At 34.0% G+C, this 22,787-nt stretch overlaps 2 protein-coding genes across 6 annotated transcripts in view; one reads left to right on the forward strand and one right to left on the reverse strand.

Moving 5' to 3' along the window:
* Positions 1-22,787, forward strand: part of LOC126923950 (tetraspanin-5) — a 128,669-nt gene that overhangs the window by 12,249 nt on the left and 93,633 nt on the right. The window lies entirely within an intron of this gene.
* Positions 11,834-17,435, reverse strand: LOC126923821 (N-lysine methyltransferase SMYD2-like). Of its 3 annotated transcripts, none has more exons than XM_050737724.1 (7): positions 17,420-17,435; positions 16,371-16,643; positions 14,170-14,892; positions 13,447-13,688; positions 13,117-13,278; positions 12,726-13,046; positions 11,834-12,253 (listed from the first exon to the last, which is right to left on the reverse strand). In XM_050737724.1, exons 2-7 carry the CDS (start codon positions 16,528-16,530, stop codon positions 12,215-12,217), a joined length of 1,647 nt encoding a protein of 548 aa, XP_050593681.1. In that variant the 5' UTR covers positions 16,531-16,643; positions 17,420-17,435; the 3' UTR covers positions 11,834-12,214. The 3 variants fall into 3 exon arrangements, with proteins under 3 accessions (XP_050593681.1, XP_050593671.1, XP_050593662.1); XM_050737714.1 differs by lacking the exon at positions 17,420-17,435 and adding an exon at positions 17,200-17,394; XM_050737705.1 differs by lacking the exon at positions 17,420-17,435 and adding an exon at positions 17,197-17,394.

Genomic DNA, 22,787 nt, shown 5'->3' on the forward strand with positions numbered 1-22,787 from the left:
AACAGAAATTCCCAGAAGGAGTTGAATGCCAAGTTTTCTGTACCATTTGATTCCTTTCCTAATTGTGGTGGCATAAAAAACCATTTGGTCGGAATAATCTATACCACACTTTCCTTCATTATATTCAACAACAGCTAGTGGTTTTAACGTTGCGAACAAACGAAACGAAAGATCATTCTTGAGACCATCACATGAGGCGACTCGCATTACTAAAATATCGATGGGAGCACCTAACAGAGAACGCTTGGTACTGCTGCACGCGTGGCCTGACGGAGATTTCTTTGAAAACGCGTGGCAGTCAACGTGTTAAAGGTATAATATATAAACTGTTTTTGACGTTTTATTACAACAATAATCGTGCTGTGTATATTTCTGCAAAAATCGTTCTGTTAAATGCCAAACGTTTTCTAATAAAGAAAGAAATTCGAATACTGCTGATAAGAGAATACGGCTCGTTCATTATACTTGCCAAGTATCCGACCTTCACAAGCTGGTTTCGAAACTCGGAACGAGTGCTCGCGAGTTTCGAAAATCTACTCATAACGAGATTTTAAGTTAAAATTCGTAACAGAGGAAGTAACACTCCTGTGTGAAATATGTACAGAAAAAGTATCCCTGGAAGAAGACTACGTAGAAACACACGAATGATCTTTTTCCTTGGAACGATACGTTGCAACTCTGCGCTGATGTTTTCTAATGAGAAATGCATCTACGTAATATATGGCCAAAATCATAAAGTTTCTTCGAGACGCAAAAAACGAAACTTGTAACAACTTCGATATCTAAGCGAATCGAAGCTCTTGCAAGTATCACTCGAATCACGAGAATTAGAAAGACATTACTATTTCCTTGGAACAAATGTAGAAAAATTACGTAGGAATTATTAACAGTAAACAGGACTCCATTTGAACGTTTGTAATTGGGGGGTTTAGAAGTTTCCATGAAAGATGATTTACGCCGAGTAAATAGCTTCTCGTTACATTCGGCGACACTGACAATTTATGTTGAAGGAGTATAAATGAAAAACTGATTTACACCGATTGACTTCTGACTTATATTATTTAAGAACATCAGCCTAAAAAGATGATTTCATGTGAACGGAGAATTTCTTGCATGTTCATTTCAATTCTACTTGGAAGTACTTTGTTTGCCAAAGTAGGTTCTCATGGATGTTCCAATCACTTGCGTTTAGGTTGCAGTCTACTTGAAGGTACAGCTTTTTTTTCAAAACACTTGTAGAGGATTCGAATCTAGTCAATGAATATTCCAAGTTCGAACTTAATTGCAACGTATTTCGACCTATCACTAATTACAATTATTCGTCTCAATAAATCTCGTGCACTGACCGATTAATTAGCCACAAAATAAACGTAGCGACTGATACTAATAACAAAAATATCGTACTAAAATACGGTACGTCATAGCTGTTATCTAAAGTGATAAATGTAATTCTAGAACTGCGTTTATTTTTCTTACCTGCTCCACTTCTTTCAGCTACCTGAGCGAGTAGAATTAGAGAGGGAGCAAAGAGCTTGCGTCATTAATTGGCTCGGATTAACGAGCCATAAATCCTAGTAGAAAAAGGAAATCGAAATGTTCTCCAGTTTTTTTACTTCGATTTCCATTTATCCGGATTCGTGCAGCATATATTTTTACAGTCGGTGCAGGTTTTTATGCTCGAAAGAGGGTTCGATGACCCTTTGTCGTGAGTTACATGGACGAATAAGTGTAGCATGCGTGCGTGAAACCCTATCTTCCGGCCACCGGAAAATATTATGAAGAGCATTATTACTGTATCCTCTCTCGCAACTACATATTAAATGCATTTCCGACCAAGTAAACCTTTTGCTCCGATTAAACCAATACGACACTTTGAGGTTTGACACGCTTATGAACTAACTAATCAATCTTGAAACTAATCAATGAACTAACCAATCTTCTAAACATATCGAGTTATTGCAATTAACTCGATACCAGCTAGAAACTATATCTATTTGCAAAAATGCACGTGAGAGTGTGTATAGTGAGTAGATTCTGAAAGTCGTTGTTGTCTTTTTAATAATCACGTATCTCTAAACTGAATGGGTACGTATCTCGAAAGAGAATCCAAAATGTAAGGGAGAAGTAATTCAATTTCGAAGGATCTGTAGCGGCACGTGAGTCAACGAAAGATTGGAATCGCAAGAGACTCATATTGTTGTGCCTTGGAGTACCAACGTTGTTTTGGTTTGCTACTTTCAAAGGTGAACGAACTCTGGACAAAACATTCTCGCCGTTACTTGTAATCGTCAACCGGAGTTATATTCGAACTTTTTATAATACCACCGGTCGATATAAACAGACGAACGTGGTCTATAGGATTATTATAGCGAGTCATACTGTCGCATAGCGAGCGTAGAGCTGAACAGTAGCATTGAGCGAGTCACGATTATCTCTGTACCTGTATTTAAAGTGATTCTAATATACACCGACTATTACAATTTTATCGGTCGTCTCTTTGATAAATCAACACGTATAATAAACCACCTCAGATCGTTTATCGTTCAGGAAGATAGTGATCGAGAACAGGAGGCAAAAATGCATAATGGATAGTTGCTACAAATGCCATCAAACAACTTAATACATTCTTCAAATATAGGTATGCACGTCGGGGTCACCGATTTGTAGAGGTTTATGCGAAGAGGACGTTGGTACGTGAGGTTTAATAACGAGGTTGCTCGTTGTTGAAACCATCGAATATATTTAGAATAATAAATTAATATACGTGAGTCGTTAATACAAAGTATAAATCGCAAAATAAGATCGCGGAATAAATATTCGTAAATGCTCGTCGCATAACTCGGCAGACACTCGAAGATATTATGGGTACTGTTAGATAATCGCGATGCTCGGAGATACTCAGAGATACTGTGTAAATACTGTACGATACTATACGATACTCAATATGTACTGTGCGATACTGATTACTGTAGATTACATGATTAGAACGTTTTAACAAGATTACGGTAAGATCAAACTGCAATGATATCATCTCTTATAAGCATCATGGCTAGATATGATATTTAATTATATAATGTTACAATAGTTATAATATAATTAATTGGTTTTTGGGAGTCAATATTCGATAATAAATCTGGCTTCTGTAACCGTGAAACTTTACAGAATTACTTTGTTGCTTGAGCAACTCTTTCTTTCGATCTCTTATCTTTAGATTCTATCATTTTTAAATTATAGATCGGTTTGAGAATAATGTGCTAAACTGGTGGGATTATTTTCGATGTTAATATTAGCAATGATAATTAAATAGTAAATATATATAGCAACATATATAGTAAACAGAAAAATACATTACTGTTACATTTTTGATAGGTAATTTAGATCTGTAGCCTGAAAAAATACCCTTTTATAAAAAAAGTAGCAGATGTCGTTTCTAATTACTAATTAATTCATCATTAATTTGTACACATTCACGTATTTGTAGAATTCACGTATCGTTGCTATAAATCCATAAAGCGTCCGCACAGTTACGAACAACGATATAAGTCTAGGTATGAATTCCGAATATCAATATAATGAGATAAAAAGACGAGTAAAACAATTCGCAATTAAGAACAAACAAGAAATAAAATTTGAAATATCAACCAGTAGCTTACAAATGAGAAAAAACAAAAAAGAAACTGCAGAGAATCGGCTGTTCGTTAATTGAAAAAATATCAACAATAAATTGACGTGTGCGCTCACTTTTTTATCTTCATTTTTGACACATGTACTATTTTTTGTATCTAGTTGAATCGTTAATGAATGAACGCAGCTCATTTAACTCACCTCTTGTACCAATAATAAATGTTAAAATAACGTACGTAATACTTATTCGCTGGAATAATTTCCTAATGCGGTACACATTTTGACTGATTACGTGGATGTCTGCGAATCTCATCCAATACTGAACCACAGACTTGGTACATCAACAATTGAGGACACGGATGCAAGAACAGTATAAGTGCACTTACCCTCCTTATGCGTCCGAGCGCATCATCCAGCCCTCCATACCTGACCTACTTACACGAAGTATACTTGCGTAATAAAAGGTCGGTTAAATCATACAGTAACGAGAAAGTCATTTTCATTTATTTTTAAATCATATACAGTGGCTGCAGAAAGTATCTGTGCGTAACCTTATTTTCCAATGAAGCCTTTCTTTTATCAGGTTGCACATTTCATTTTCGTAGCATTAAATTTTTGTAATCATATAAAAGTACCTGATAATATCAAATGATCGGAAATTTAATATACTTAATTAATTAGTATATCGATTGCAATAAATATAATCCTGTACAAATACTTTTTGTAGACACTGTATAATGCGGTGAATCTTTTTTTTTTTTTAAATTATTCAAAAACTCTCACGCATGTTATAGTAATTAAACCATAATGCATATTTATACGTTGGATATGAATTTTCTCAGCTAATGAACAATCAATATCTTTGATTTTCGTCAAACTCTAGTTCTGAAATCTAATTTAAAATTGACAAATTTGCACAGACTCACGAAAGTGTTTGAATACTTGTAGATGCGTGCTATGATGTATTATGTATATTATACGGAACATTTCGAAATTTCGTTAGTACTGTTCGAGACTCGACTATCGCAAGACTGTTACAAAATATTTAGTGCAAGTGTATGTTTCGCAGACATACTTAATCAATTTGCATTGCATATATTAATAAACTTCGATGTTTTAATTTTGTAATAAATTGTAATTTCGATATACATTCGCATTCCGTATGAATTTACTTAAATTCGTACCTCCATGTGCATTTGTCTATGTAAAATTATCATTTTGAGGATGTTCTTCTTTCTGTAAAAATCTAATGTAGACTATTGTTCGATAAAAATATTGCTTTAATAAGCAACACTTGCAATTTTTGTTTAACACTCCGTCTGCAATTTTATTAAGCAGCCTCTTTTAGGCTTTCGAGTTTTAAAAAAATCTCCCAATGATTTCTTTACGAAAGTAAAATTCGGACAGAAATGTGGAGGAAATGAAAAATTACTTCAAATTACTGGCCGAGAACGACCTAGTAAGTTAAGTATACTGCTATGCAAGCAAAGTATATCGTTTTCAGAGTTTCATCATTTTATTCTCAAGATCTCAGTTTTACTCCAGTTTCCCTAATGTAGAACCTCTTCATGAGCAGTTGTTAAAGCTTGACAAATAAATAAATAAAAAGGCGTACGAGTTAGTAAATTCGAGACACTTTAGAACTTTACAGGTATATACTATCTCATAATTGAGAATCCGCTGAAAAAAATGTTCATACCTCTTCCGCATGAAAAGTACCGTGTGAAATTATATTCAAGTTCAGCGATTCGTTTTAATTTTTAAAGCTTCTTTGCCGCGGCTGGTGGTGGGTTCGTTCTGCGCGAGTGTGCCGTATTCATTGTGTTTGATCGACCGTACTGTCCCCATGTACGTCGCGTTAGCCTCGCCCTTTTACGCAGATTTCATTTCCCTCCGTTTATCATTCCCCGTTTCACTCCATACTCATTATGACCCTCGTGAAAGTGAAGTTGTTTCTGTTGGGGTAAAACTTTCAAGCACATTGAGCACAGTGGCCACTGTTGTGTCAACAAGAGATTGATGTTGGCGTAAAAGTCTTTTCAGACTACTTAAAGCAGCATTATTTTTAAGCAGTTGTGTCATACAGTGGCGGACAAAAGAAAGTTTCAAATTGATGCTCATGTATATACAAGTGAGATTTCTAGTAAACAATTTTTCTCTACTAAACACTCGTCTGTTATAGAACGGGCAATTATATTGTGCATTATCAGTTTTGTAAAATTACAGCGTTAATTCCGTTTTACTCTTTCAACTTTCCTTTCACCGTCACTGTATCATTTCATATGCAGTAGAGCCTTCCTTATCCGGGATAAGGTAGACGAAACTATTCGGATGATGGAACAATCATTTTTCTCATATGAAATTTCGTTTATTCAAATACGCATTCTGATTAAGTAAATTAAAGAAATTAATGATAATTTCTTTAACCCTTTGAGTGCTGACTACTCGCGGCCTATGTCGTCCGTACGGACGGCGCGCGTCTAGCGCTGACGATCGCTGTGGACGGAATACTTTTTCGTTAGACTGAACTCTGTTGATTGACTATTCAAAGCGCAAATCGTAATAAGTTATAGTAATTCTTTTGCACGAGATTAAATGATTCAAGAGCGTTATTTTTTAGTTATTTTTAATTATTTATTATAAACATTGAAATTTACAGTTAACTAGAATTTGGGTAATAAACTAGAAAACTAAATTTAGTAAATATAACACAAGTTAATAATTTAGTTTTGTGTGAAAAATTCAGTGCTTGAGAAAACTAAAAAAACCACATGTAGAGTTTTCTTACAAGTGGTGACCACTTCGACAATAACGAGCCACTATTGGCATTTGTTTACTGCCGTAAGGAATGCATTTATATTTATTTCACACAAACGTAATAGTATTACTTCTGCGTAGGTGTTCGGAAAAATTGAAAAACCCATACATGCGTCCTTAGCCCATGCCGGACACTTACAGAAAACGCATATATATGTCCTCAGTCCACACCGATAGCTTTCGCCAGACACCTATATGTGCCCACAGCACTCAAAGGGTTAAACAAGGGGAGAGGAGAAGGGATGGGGCAGAAGGTAATTGGCAAGAGCAGAACGACTAAATTTTGAACGACTAAAGTGGAAAGGAGCTATTTCGTAAAAGCAGTGAAGGGACATTTGAACATTGGAAGTGGAAAGAATTTGATAGGACAAGCCTGAGCATGGGACAAATACTATCGAAGAAAGAAAAGGCGGAAGTAGTCGAATGGCTAGCAATATAGAAAAGGGGGAAAAGGGAGAGAGAGACGGAGGAGAGGTGAACCAAGGGGGCTGTGCAAAATGTGAAGTGTAAATAGCAACCAACGAAATAGTTTCAGTTAGTTTTAAGAAAGGAAAGTGTTTTATAATAAACCAAAGGCAATTTCAGAATAGAAAGCTAGGAAATAAATAATTACGTAAGGCAGGTTCGGCAATTAATTATAAAAATAATGTATATATTGTAACCTATGTAACCAAGTTGAATTTCTGGGCTACTAAGCTGAAACGAATAAATTACTACTAGTTTTGTTTTTTAACGTATGTATTCCACTCTCTTTGGTTGCTAGGCCACGTAATTCTTTCAACACAAGTAACTGTATTGAATTACATTCATTTTGTATTTCGAACCATCCCAGCTCCTTTTCAAATTCCACGAATGCTTCGGCATGAGAAGCCATCGTATCATTATCACTTTCGTTTGCTGTTCCCATTTGTATAAAATCATTTACACAATCAATATATTTGCAGCTTTCCTACCGTTGCCATGGAATCTACGTGCTTCGCATAATTTTCAGTATCATGTTTTGTGTTTTAATGTCCGTGTTTGCGACTCCTCCAGCGCCATGTATTTTTGCTAATTCTGTTGCACTCGCACCGCATTCGAGTGTCTGAATCGTATCGTATTTCCTTCCGATAGTTATCAGTTTCGTACTAGATTCTTATAATCGGAATTCACTGAATCGTACGAAGCAAGGGATACATTTTACGTGAAGATTAATAAAATACGAACATATCTGAAACGAAAAAAGGCATGGGAATTATTATGTTCGGATAATAGAGCGGTCGGATGATAGAATGTCCGGATATTAGGGTATTTGGATAATGGCTGCTCGAATAAAGGAGCTCTACACTGTATTAAAGAAAATGAGACTCATATGAAAAATCATTAGGGTCTTACTAAAACCTTTGTGGTTATGTCGATGGAAGCACGAGCAGGGGAGAATCCACATGTTCTATAACGTAATAAGAATCTTATAAGTGATAAAATTCAATATTTTTTCTCCAACTTTGTTTCCTTTAATTTTGGCATTTGTATTGTTAAATATTCAATTTGTAGCGGCACACGAGTCAATGGAAAATTCCAATCGGGAGAGACTCATATTGTTGCGCCTTGGAGTGCCAACGTTGTTTTGGTTTGCTAGGTTCAAAGGTAAACGAACTCCGGACAAAATATCATCGTCGTTGTTTGTAATCGTCAACCGGAGTTACATTCAAACTTTTTACAATACCATCGGTCGATACAAAACAGACGAACGTGCTCTGTAGGGCGATCATTATAGCGAGTCATACAATCGAATAGCGAGCGTAGAGCTGAACAGTAGCATTGAGCCAGCGACGATTACCACCGGTATAAACTATCTCTGTATTTGTATTTAAAGTGATTTTAACACTTTGACTGCCACGTTGGTCATATACGACCGGTCACGGTTTCTCCTGTGACGCCACGGTGGTCATTGGTGACCGAAGCGCTTGAACTTCTTACAATTGTAAAAATTGTATGAAAATTGACAGTCAGGGCATTTTGAATATAACCGATAAATAGAAGATACTTTGAAATAAAAAGCGCCCCATTGAACGATTAAACATTTTTATTAGAATATCAATAAAAAAAAGCGAGAACAGATCTTGCATCTAACGGTGCACTGTGTTTGTATCCATATCTTTGAGGGGTAATCTACGAATATTATTATAAACACAGCTTAGAAAATAGTCGTAAATGCTGTTTTATAATTATATAATTGAAGTTAGAAGTGTGAACATACCTTACTATTATATATAGAATGAGCAAATACCGTTTACTAATATCTTCTACACGTTTCAACAATATATTCTGGACGTTTTACTTACGACGAAATAACGAATGCGAATGGTTTATTGAAATAAACGAAGCCTTGTTATAATATGTCGCTATCAACTATTACCAAGGCGCCACGGTGGTCACCCGTGACCATCAATAAGATGAACGGTCCATTGGGGAAGAATGTTGTCTTATATCATCAATTTATTATTATTTTGTCATTACATGCTTTGAATAATAAAAATACTCCCGTGGCGTCCTGAACGAAACATGTGATTTTGGCGTGGCAGTCAAAGTGATATACACCGACTATTACAATTTTATCCACCTGAAATTTCGTATTATATATGTTATTCTAAGATTTCATGTGTGGCGGCACAGCAAATACACCGCTCCTCGACACCTTACCTCCGATCGACGGTCGGACAGTGGCAGCGCAGTCCTGTTTTTGCGTCCAGGCTTTCAGGACATAAATTAAAATATCGCACATAAGCACAGCGCAACAGCGGCTTAAATTTAAGTTACAATAATAATCTTAAAAAAAAAAAAAAAGAAATGTAATAATGCATGGCTATGTCATACCGTCGCGTATCGGTACTTTTGCCTGAACCATCCTACGATCAGAATTCAGTTTTTATTCTGGAAAAAAATCATGTAAAAAAAGAAAAGATGTAAAAAATCTGGAATTAATAAACAAAGATTAAAAAAAAAAAAAAACAGTGGCAGCGCAGTGCTTAGCGCCTTAGGTTACGAACGTTCGGGAGGCGGGTTCGAATCCCGGCGACCGGAGTCCTATTTTTCTTCCACGCATCTAAATCAGAAGAAAAAGCAGCAGTAGCCCAGCAGCGACATCTACAGTCAGCGCTACAATTATCACGAACGACATCTACACCTCACATGCATCCTATAAATTTATATTTCACGAGCGAAATTAGGTGGCATTTTTTAAATGAGCTACTTAAATTATTATTTATTTATTTTACTCCGTAATTATATTTGAACATGTATGACCTTATGGTGCCACAAATTGTTCTAAAATAATTATACGTTAGTTGATTAGTTAGTTAGTTCACGTTAGAAGATGAAATAATTCTTCTGTAAACCGTTTTATTATTTGGCTGTGAAGCGAAAGAACCTTTTACTTTATTCCTTATCTCGAATTTGAATAAATTTTCTAAGGATGCTCCGAATCATAAGATCACGAAGGGTATGAAATCCCAAACTTATTATATTTTTCTATAATTTTTGCCAATGACTTTCCCAAATTTTTCTGATCGATTAGTCGTTTTATTACCCAGATCAATTTTTATTGTCTCGCCTGAAATTAATACTTCTAACATTTATGAACGAGAGTGTGTACGTATCGCTCATTTGCTGAAACAATGGCGTAACTCAAAGATCACGATTTTAGGGAAAACAAGCGTAAATGTTTTAAATTGATACTGTTCCGTGGTGATTCTGTCGTCGCGCGATGAATATTTAAAGTTCATTTGTAGAACTCCACCAATAGAACCGTACAACAATTGTGTCTTTTGTATCAGCAACCCAAAGACTACGAATTTTAATCGATATCGATCAAATTTTATGTGGATATCGCAACAAACGAGCGTATGTACCAGGGCCAGTCAGATATTAACCGGATTGCGTGCGACATATCTGCACTGTGTCACTTATCCAGATGGAACTACGTAGGAGTTCAAATAAGCGTGTCTTAAAGACGTTCCACCCCATGTGGTGCTCTATTTACCATTTCCTCGCTATACAACTCAATGAGCGGGAAGACAGTACCATCTTCCGTCGCACGATGCATAATTATTAAGTTTCTAAAGGTTGGCTGCACAAAATTCACTAGAATTTTGCATAGATTGCGACTATGGTTTAGGAATGACACGTTATCAAGAAACCAAGTGTTCAGAAGACATAAACCGTTTTCCAATGGACGTCGATACGTTCAAAACGCATCGCATTCGCGACGCTCCGAGACGAGCGTAACGCCGGCAAACGTCGAAGCTGTCGGGTAACCGATCGAGCACGATCGATGCACAACGATCGACGAAATTCGCTGGAAGATTAATATTAGTCGTGGAAGTGTGGTTTCCATCGTTCGGAAGGAGTTAAAGTTCCGTAAAATCATAGCCACTTAAAGAAGCGTTAGGAGGACAACGTTTCAACAGCCACGAAGAAGTAGAGCAATTCGTGCGTAATTGGCTCTTGACCCAGCCCTGCACTTTCTACGAAACTGGGATGAAAAAATTAGCAATCCCCTGGAGGAAATGTAGAGAAGAAAATACATAGAAAAATAAGCGAACTGTTCTTTTTGGAACATTTTACTGAAATATAAAGTTACCGGTTTATATTTGACTCGCTCTTTGATTGACTTTCCTATTAGACATACACATGTGATCTAGGTATATGTAAGCTTACAAGTTTATGCATATGTAACATTTGCAAGGATTTAACAATGGATACTTAATGACTTAGTCCGTTAATTTGTTTACTTTGCCGATTTATCGAAGGTTTCGCATTTATCTTACTTTAGAACTATAAAGGCAGATCTCGGAGAGTTCAGATCGTTGTACGTTGCGAAGCTTCGTTAACTCAGGTCGTTAGGTTTCATCCTTGGCCTAATTGCATTGCAAGTAGGACGGCAGTGAATCTGTATCGATACCCGATGTAGATGAGTAGAAATATACCGAAGCATTTGTTCGGCCTCTCGTTTTATAATTGCGCATTGATATTTTATGAAATACAGATTGTGTATCGTGCACTTAATTCATTCGCTTATATTGAAAGAATTTTGTTGTTACAAAGATACCGCAATGTCACGAGGCTTTACATGTTCAAAAGAATAATTGGCGAGATATCCATTTTCATATCGACCGTATAAAATTTGCTTGTATTTATAAATGTATCTTAAATTTGAAGGAAATTTAATCGAGTTAGGCGAATCATGAAGAAATGAATATATATTTTATATTTGACCATTGTGAATCATAAAGTACGAATAGTTAGAATAGTTATAAACGTGTGTGTTAAGTGGTTAACTCTGGTATATTGTAAGAATGTAAATACGAAGAGAGAAAAATGAACATAACACGAAGAAGTTGCACATATGAAATTATCAATATTAATATTTTTTATTAGACCATATTAAAAATAATGTTACAAGTTAATATGTAGTTAACATTACATACATATATTAACGTTGTTTGTTAAAACTAATTGTATGGATAAGAAATATTGCAACTTATCTAATTATAATAAAATATAATATAATTATAAAATACTGTACGGAAATAATACGGATAAATATAGAGATAATAAACAACCAAAGATACATATCGCATAAAAGATTATAAATGAACATTTTTGTGTGCCACTAAAAATACAAAGTAAAAAATTAATATTATAACATTAAGAGAACATTAGAAAGACGGAAGATTAAGGATGTTATGCATTCCGCTCGAATCCTCGTATCATAATCAGGATCAAGACTCATTTACGAAATTCCAATTAATCGGTATAGGACGTCCAGTAGCTGAAAAACAGTCGAGTCGTCAAAATAATAAATATAAATTAATTTGTATCTAAAGGATGGCAGAAAAAGAAAGAGTAAGATACAAACTATGTAAAAACTGAAGATTAACAACTTTGATGAAGTGATATTATTCATTTAATAGGCATACATACAGGGTGAACACTGTCTATAACAATTCTTCATCTTTCTCAATAGGTAATAGTTTGCTTTAGGAGTTAACGATCCTACGTAATCAATAACCTTTTTCCAGGGAAATTTGTTACGCATAAATAATTTTGTGACAAAATGTGCGTTTAATTTCTTTCGTAAATTAGATACACGAAATTCAATAGGCTACTTGTGCACGCTTTCACGACTGACTATATGTATGTGTATTAAATTGAGACAAAATATTTCAAGCTCAATCGAATGCAATGCAGGCAAAATTTAGATTTGCAGGTAAACCTGTGTAAATAAACTTCGAAAAACTTACAGTGTCCCGCTTTCCCAAATAGATATCTGAAAAGGCAGCTTTCAAGAGTTCTGCTTCTAAACACGGTTGGCTTCTCTCGCTGTTAATTACTTTGAGTAATTCCCACAAGCTGTCGATATCGAATCGCTTTTTACGTAGGCGTCGTTCTAATTCTTTCGGTACTTTAAATTTCCTACCAAGCTCAGGTTTAAAATCATAATTCCTTTCACAAGCCACGCACTTGCATAAGATACGTTTCTCTGTTTCTAGGATGACTTGTCGTTTTATAAATTCGATTACGAAAGTTGTGCACTTACTTGTACGTAGAAAATTAAAAGTTATCTGCAAAGTACGTCATTACACAAATCTTTATTTCATAGGTTAATAGCAACGAAAAGACGAAATTTATTACCTGTTCACCTGGTTCTATGTATTTAGCTGCGCGTACAGCTATCACGCCATTTTTATGTATCGAATAAACTGTATTCGCACAACAAGAATGACGAACCAAGCTAAGCAAGGAATACAGATTGTATACTCCACTTACACTATCTGTGTTAACCGATATATCCTCCTGGAAAATATATGATTAGTAGCTATTACATGAAAACATTCAATCAGTGACATTTTACATATTGTAGTATTTACGTATTGTATTTTACATATTGCATGCATTTTATAAAATCATATATTAACCGCAGCGGTTTGGAAGAAATGCAATTAAAAATCGGTTGATACTCACCATAAAGACGTGTGTGTAGAAGATGTAGAATAATCGGAATAGTAACTTAGCGATACTTAAGATATCGTTGTATTCCCGCAAACAATTGGTCTGGTTTCGTAGGAATGAAGCGATATGGGCTGATTTAAATATATATTTTGCATTTCTCTTGTCATTCTTCTTCATCGATATACTCAAATTGAGGACGGATTTCAAATTGTTTTCCAAATTATCACGTTTCGTATAAAATTCTTTCATCGAATCTATTAAAAATTGAAACGATGTTGTTAACGAAGAAGTTACGAGACAATACAAATTTCTTTTTCATTCATTGATTATGGATGTTCATGCAAGTTCACACTCTTACGAATACAACGAACGAAACAGAAACTGAATCGAGATCTATTTCACCCTTAAAATATTACAATCAGTTATTCTATTTGGAATATGATGTACATTTTTTCTATTACGTATGTTTAATTTCTGTGTAAATGCAGGAACATTCGCAATTTATTAATAAAGCAAGGCCTCTATCGCGAATATATAAAATACACTTGCGAGTAAAAGAGAAATTATCAAAATTTGGCACGAAGCGTTAAATACAAGACAGTAATACAGAAAGAAAATAGAATTAACGTTGAAGAGTGTGTTCTTTCTCTGCACAAGCTAATATCTCCAATTCACATTTATGTTTATATCGATGGTGGCTTAATAAAGATTTACGAGTTAATAAATTATCATTACCTGCACTCCCAGTATCGAGCTCCTCGCAATATTTAATGGCTTCTGTGAGTTTTTCACCGTTTTCTGTAATCTTCATAAACAAGTTTATTACAAATTGAATATCAGGAGGAAAGTTTCTAGAGCTGCACTGAATTCGATGGTGTTCTTCATATGCTTTTGCACGACATTCTTTCGAACAATATAGCGCGCTATTACACTGTTCACATGGAAGTAATGCCCTGCACCGTTTTAGGCAATAGTGACACACATTCGCAATAGCAACGTCTGGTGGAAGAACAGACGTTACTTGGGGTTTCTCGATTAGAATGACGTCTCCAGTGCCGATGGGTTTCGTCGCTTCAAAATTTACACCATATTTTTTATTATGAACCAAGCGAACAGCATCGCTCATACCAGGAATATCTTTGTTTTCGTCGTGCGATAGCGATGGTATATCCTCAAAGTGGTTTCTGTTATTTTGTTTCGTATGCGGACGAGAAGCTTTTTTTTCTAAATCCATCTTTGTATCTTTGAAACGCTTGGTTAATTCGGTATTGGGAGAAATTTCGATCGCCCTATCGATGTCTATTAAACTCTCTTCGTACATTTCAAGGCATCCCAAGGCCTTAGCACGAATTGAGTATAAATATGCAGACATTTCGCAGTATGGGACGATCTCTTGCAATCCTCTCGTACAGAAGTTAATAGCCTCTTTATAATCCTCGCGCGATATGGCTGCGCTTGCTATTGCGAAAAAATGAAACAAGAATATGACTGCTGCATTTTTCGATTATTTTCTCTTCAATATGTTCGTGAATATGAATTTTCGCACTTTATTAACTGACTTGTAATCGATCGCGAATAAATGTTGCAGAAGGTTTTATTTCGATATAACGTTTCAGCTCCTTCCGATTAATCGCGATGCGCCTCGGACGAGATATCTCACGTGTATGTGTTTTAATACGGCAATCAAATGTCGCTCATCGGTTGCGTGATATTCCATTTCTAATTCAAATTCATAACTACAGTTTTCATTCAACATTTCACATTTCGAATGACAGATTTTGGAACCTGTCAAGGCCTCGATTGTCGCTATTCATACTGCTACACTTAGCGGTTAGCTTTTACATTAGCCACACAGTTTTTTTTTTATTTTTTTTTTAGAATCGATTGAACCAACATCTCTTTTCAGGCTCGTGAATGGACCTACATCACTTAATATATTGTTAGCGTCTCGACAGCTTGACTACTAATTGCAGAAAATGGACTTACGCCAATCTCAAAGTAAATGATCATTGCAATTCCATATTCGTATGAACGAAATTTCATTCGATTGAAGCAAACGAATACTTCATAGTTCACGTTTAAGTATATATGAATTTGTTGATGCGTTCAACATTGCCTCATGTAACGCTGTTGTTTCTTCAAGAATATAGCTTTTTCCCGGAGGCCTCAATCAGCGTTAGACGAAGCGGCGTTAGATCTATCAGTGTGAATAGCGATTGCTAGTTGTTTTCATATTCATAAGCGGGCTGTGTCTTACCAACTGTCTTTTATCCGAGTTTTTATTTGGATATTTTCATTTCTAACGAAAAGATATCCGAGATGTCGTTTAAAACGTCAACATGAACGACATTGCAATTGCACGATATCTCGTTCGAATATAAAGAATATTACGTGGTAAGATATTTAATTCATTCGTAGAAGTTAAGATTCAGTGTTTTAAATAGCGTTACCATTTCTAAAGATAAAATTGCAGATCGAGTACTGAAATTTGATTCAAATTTATGATTGTATTTGATATGTATATATGTGTATATTTCCTGGTACTCTAGTATCATAAATTTACGATAAATAGTTGCGTGTATACTTCCGTTTACAGAAGTACACAAATGCCAATTAGTCATGGTAAGTTAGTTGTTAATAATGACTTATAATATGTAAGTTATAAAGACTAAATTAGTGATTATAACGACTAAACTGTTCCACCAACTGATGGTTTGTAAGTCATTTTTAATGCAAAACTCACCTGCACTGATTGGTTCAATGCTATACCGACAATGAAAAAATTACAATACGTAATTTAATAAACAGATCACTATATTATATGCACATAATACATTTTATACCAAAGTAAATATAATGTACAAAACTAAGAGAAGACCTGAATATCTGGAAATCTGAATATAGGAGATATAATATTCGTTTGTTATCGTACTCACCCATAACATTATACAGTACAGCATTATTTGTGGATCTTGTATCATTAACTATTAAAGGTTTTTGGAACAGTTGATCGATGCACTTTTTTAATCGAGTTTCGTCTGATTCAGCTTCATCAAAACGTAAGAAATATGCAAGGTCCTCTTCGAAGGAATCCATGATAGAATGCAAAAGTTACAGAAAACAAAATAAAAATGTTCCGGTTACTCTCCCGCACTAATCAACGTGTAACGATGTCGAAGTCACGCCGAGGAATGATCCTCTTTTGATTCCTGATATAAGTACGTGTATAAATATATGTTGTGTGCATTTCATAGAATTGTCACATTGAATTATCAATAGAGACGCAAGAGTGGGGTCGATGACGAAGCTATGATATATATATATATATATATATATATATATATATATATATATATGACGACATAGAATTATCAATAGAATGAAACGAGACGATAAGAGATATACATATATTATATATATATATATATATTTTGCAATTTCGTTATCGATCGCACTCTTGAATATTTATTAATAATTTTATGAAATGCACACACACATATGTTATGTCCAAATGATGTCAGATGTTAATATTTTTTAAAAGTATCGTATACCAAATTTTTTTGCAAATAAAATTCTCTATATGTGCGGTTGTAAAGTATTATTATAGAAAATGCTGTGACTCATACAGACACAAGAAGAATTATGTAATTACAGATAATTATAATTCTCATAGAAACTGAGGACGAAAGTGTTCGCACAATTGAACAAGCAAATTCAGCTACATGCTATATAAATGAATTTGTAAATTATATAAGATAATACCACTGTTCTGTGCAACGTTAAACGATATCTCCAGTAGTTTTTACGAAATAAACCTATTATTAGTATAGGATTATTTATTCAGAAATATTAGAAATTAGGATTCCAATTATTTCTATCCTATATGATAAATTTATTGATAGATGAATCTATTCACAAATAACAGTTTATGACTCGTAACAACTCGGCAACTTTCACTCCACTCAACTCTCCACCCACAACCTACCAACTCCTGACAATTCGACTCTCAGTTAAGGACTGTCTGACAATTCCTCTTTCTCCCTTAAACATCCTTTTGTCCTTTGCCATATCCCCACCACGTACATGTTCCGTAACCGTCCACGATCATGTTCGCATACGTCTTCTTTCGCGGAACTATTCGACTGAAGGACCGACGATACATTGATGGGCAGTTTGGGCCATTGAAATTTTCCGACCCTTTCGGGCTCTTGGCACTTAGGCTTTCTCGCAACGTTGTTTATAGTTCACTCGATATTTCTTAGGCAATCCACGATACTACAATATTTCACTCTGTCTTGTATTATAATTCGTTTATTCTCTTGTTTAAACTAGATTTTACGAACGATGGTTTGGATCAACTCTTAAAATAAATTTTTGAGTTTCGTGCTATTGTATCTTAGATATTATTGTACAAATTTAAGAAAAAATTGATGGTAATGGATATAACATATATTTTTATAGTTGCTGTATGTGCACTGTGTGTGTGCAACTTCACATACATGTTATTTATATGCAACGCATGTATACATACGCATAAAATGTAGAAGTAGGAAATATAAAGTGGTAAAATACCTAAATAAAATTCTTTTTTCAATTTTAATGGATAAAGTTAGAGTGTAACAATTTTTTATGGGATTATAATACTACGGAAAGTGCTAAATTGCAGTTTTACTTTGCTAAATTGCAATACATATATACATAGAGAATATTTCTTTTATTTGAAAGGAACGTAATCACGTTACCACATTTAACCGTTTCGCAATCACTGGTGAGATATCTCGCGTGTGTATCAGGACGAGAGTTTCAATTCGAGGAAATATCGCATGAAAGATATATTGTTTCTAGAAATAATTTTATTTATCTTGTCTGTAGATACAAGTAACATACAGGGTATTCCATTCGAAGAAGCGCATCCGGTGGTCATAAGAGTTTCGAGGAAACCTTTGCTTCTTGTACAAAACTGTATATTTTTATATTTAAGCAGACGCGTGGCCCATTGCGTGAAAAATTCATCGACACGTATATTGGTGTTGCAAGATCATTCAATATTATTTATTGCCATTCAAACATATATGTAATTCATATTTATCGTTGTAAATGATGGGTCGTTAGCTAAAAGAAGCTGACGTATTGCCCGAAATTTAAGACTCTTTAAACAAGCGACAATTCAAAACGACACATTTTTTTAACGATAAACTGATCGATTTTGTACGACGTATAAAAGAAAGTTTTCAAAATCACAGTTTGTCGCTTTATTACGGTATGTTATAAATCGTATTATAGTTCATTTTTGACAGTAGAAACGTGTTCGACTGAAATTATTAAGATTAAAATTCGTGATCTTTATCGGCTCCATACAAATTTTCAAAAAGTCTCGAAACATTTGAGAATATTTTATGAGCTCCATTAAGCACATGGCCAAAAATAACTATAACGAGCCGTAACGAGCGAGAAAGTATTAGGTTGTTCCAAAAGTGTCTTTCGTTTTATAAGGAAGTAATAGATGCACAGCAGTCTTTGTTTTACATTATTTTATTGAATTATGTATGGTCAATTTTTATTGTTCCGATAGAGCAAACAATAAAACAAAATGGATCATACATAATTCAATAAAATAATATAAAACAACAAGTATTCTGTCTCAATTATTTTCCCATGCAATGAAAGAAACTTTTGGGACAATCCAATATTTATCGACTTGCTGAAAAAAAACTCATGTTAAACGAAAAGTAAGAATTTTAAACTGTAGGGATGAAAGAGTAACTGCGGCGGAGTAACGTAAGAATTTGGAACCTTCTACAATCGGTTAGAATTATACGAAGAACGCGAAAATTATTAAATTTCGAATTCAAAAAAATAGAAAAGAGGATTTTTTTTAAGCAAATAGCAAAGAATATTGCACATTTCTATTCTGGGTCTGTTTTTCCCAAAAATGAATCTGTGGCTTGGCGTAATGTCATACTTTTGGGAAAACGAATTAAACCCGGTATTAAGTTCTATCTAAACAAATGAACGAACGACTAGAATGATATTTGTATATGACAATGTCAATATCTTTCATGAAATAAACTTTCTGTAGGAAATACCTAAATCAACATATGAGACACAAATAGCATAGTCTTTGGTTCTCAATTTTTGTATTAGAAATGATACTTGAAACAGCGGAAACTTTAATCTCTCAACTTCATAAATACTGACATTGATACTTTCTGCATCCAGGCACAGATATAATCGATGAAAGATCGTTCCGAGAACTATACAATGAAATGTGATAAAATACAATTGAAATTATATTATCGCATCTTGCATTGTATTACCAATATTTGTCGTTATTAAATATATTTATTATCGCTATAAAAGCGATTGTTTCAATTAGTAATGAACGATTAGAAAGAGTTAAAGACTATTAGTAATAAACAGATAGCATTGTAGCAGTTTTTATATAACAAAAGAAGCATAAAATAAGGTAATATCTGTAATAAATATTTTTATTAAAAATTGTTAATGCTTATCAGAATAATGATTGTCAGAGAAAAATAACTGATAACACGATTCTTTTTTGAACGCTTTTGAAATGAATAAACAGTATTAATCAAATATTATCAGTGACGAAAACGGCTTTTTCGACAATGCGAACGACAAAGGTAATTATTATTTCGAAATATTTGAGTGAATTCCTTTCATATTTCTGGTATATTAAAATTCACACAATCTAAGGAAACAGTACAAAAAGCTCACGTTTATAAGAATATTTTGCGGGACACTAGGGCTCTTTTATGCAAAAGCTTATGAACCCACAGTGATCTAAAGTCGAGAAAATTTAGAATAATTTGTAATAAATTCAGAATTATTTTTTTGGTTGATTGAATTATAAACAAGCGGTTGCGGAGCATGTATGTGGTGGGGCTAAGACAAAAGATATGAAGCTAAGACGAAAAATATGAGGCCAAAACAAAAGATAAGGGTTTGTTAAGGGACATAAACGAATCAACAGCAGTATGAATTGAGAAGCCAGAGAGTGCGAATTGCGTTGTCCAGACAATGTTGTTAGCGTTATCGAGAGAGAGTTGATATTATATGATATTATTATGATATTAAATGATATGATATTATATGATACAAAGCAAATTACAGAGAAAACATAATTATTTTTTGACAACTTCCTAATGAAGATTTATAACATTTAGCGCAATTTTTCATGTGTCCGGTTGTAGAAATAAGACGATAAATAAAACAATAAGATGGATCGATTTTATGATACACAAAGGGAAAGAAAGAAGACAGGAGAGTTTCTCAGAAGCCTCATTTGCGTCGATTTCGCTGCCCGCCTATATAGTGAAATTATTAATCTGCAGCAATAATTGTCCTTCCTCGTCCCGGATTTCGATTAGGAACGCTTGGCCGGCTCCTCCCATCGCATTGGAATCCTTCGTGCATGTACTCCCATGTTCCGGAAATTATTTTATCCTTCCCACGATCCTCAATCTCAGCGAAGTTTTCTGCCATTCTACTTTAATCTAGAAATTTCAATATACAAATAAACCATCATCACTGTCGATCGTGATTTTATCTAAAAAGTCAAATAACAAATGAAAGATAACATTTGTTGAAAATATAATTTCTTTTTCGAGAAAATGTTGGCAATGCACCGAATGTGTATGCATCTAATTTTTAATCCATCAAAGAATAATGTTGTGCGTTAATTCACTATTTGAATCGCAAACTTTTTTTTCTTTTAGTCAAGTGACACGATTGAATCCTATTTTCTCCATTTTGTTATCTTAGGGGGAAAAATTTGTTTAGTTTTCTTTTTTGGCTACCATTCTTCGACTCTTGCACCCTACAGTCTCGCGAAGTTTGAAGACATTTGCGGAAACCTTTATTTTCGAGTTTAAGTACGTGATATGACAACATAATTCCGCTTGATGATAAATAATAAACTTTTCCAATTCTTTCATATGTATTTCTTCTCATAATTTTATCATCGTAGATGGATAGATTATGAATATTATAGATGGATGCATTTATAGAAAAGGAGGACTCAATTTGATATTTTATTTCTGTTTCAGGTAAGTTCTGACAATTATTTGAGAAGAATAGAAGTACCCAACGTAACTAGATATATCGCAAATCGTAAGTGAATAGTTCATCACACACACAAATATACTCACGCGTGCAGTATAGAAAATTAATGTAACGCGATATAAAATATATGTTATCTACAACGTCTACAAATATATACACACTTACGTATTTGCGGATTTAGTATGATTACATTACCTCAGTTTCATTTATGTATTTATTATGTCGTCCTATAATCTTGATGTTATTTTAGCAATATTAGGCAAGACTCTTGGAATCTTAAATTTCCCAGAAATGCATAAACATCCACGGTCTACTTATTACCAAAGTAATCAATAATACCAAAGTGAAATTTTATTTTTCTGAACGTGTAAAGGATGCCATTATATTACGTAAAAATTGTTTTAGAATATTTTGACTTTTGGCGTAGTCGTAAAGAAGATATAATCTCAATGAATCATTAAATCATTCAATAATGGATCTCTTCCTAAAATATAAACGTTGAGTTCCGTTGAAAAATTTAGGTTAGTCGTTTGTACACTTAATATTTGAGTATTTCGATTGATTGATATCATATTCACCTAGTGAATGTTGAGAATTGATTCTAAATAGTCTACCAAATAATAAAAAAAAAACAAAACGAACCTAATGAATGAACATTGTCAAACGTAGCATCAGATGCATAGTAGAAGAGTCTGGTACAGATCAGACGTCTGTATCAGATGCACAGTAGTAGAGTCCCGGAAAGATCAGACGACACAGCGTTCATACCCAGAGAATCTGAATATAAAGAGTTCGTCAAATTAAACAGTTCTATATGGTTTGACGATTACGAATGCCAGCTTTATTATTGCATATCGACTTCCAAAATTCAATTTAATCGGGCTATGATATATTATTCTATCTAGTTATAGTGATTATTAGAACTTGGATTTTTATGCAAATTTATATTTTGACAAACACAAGTAAAGAAATATAAAACTTAAACAGAGATTCGTTTCATCTATTAAAAATTATAATAAATATTCTATAGTAATAATTTGTCGTGTTACTAAAAATATTTTAATTTCTTTAAATTTCGTAAAATTCTAGAATCTAAGTGAGAAAAGGATCCGACGAAAGTAAGACCACGATAGTAAGGAAACAGAATTCGATAATATAATTTTTTTTTTATTATTTAATTTGTACTTTACAATTTGTCCAGCTGGACATTTGGTAAATTTTTCTAACTTTAATTGCTAAATAACATGTGGATGGCTACCCCCAGCTGG

This window comes from Bombus affinis, chromosome 2, assembly GCF_024516045.1.
Source record: "Bombus affinis isolate iyBomAffi1 chromosome 2, iyBomAffi1.2, whole genome shotgun sequence".
NCBI classification, from domain to species: Eukaryota; Metazoa; Arthropoda; class Insecta; order Hymenoptera; family Apidae; genus Bombus; species Bombus affinis.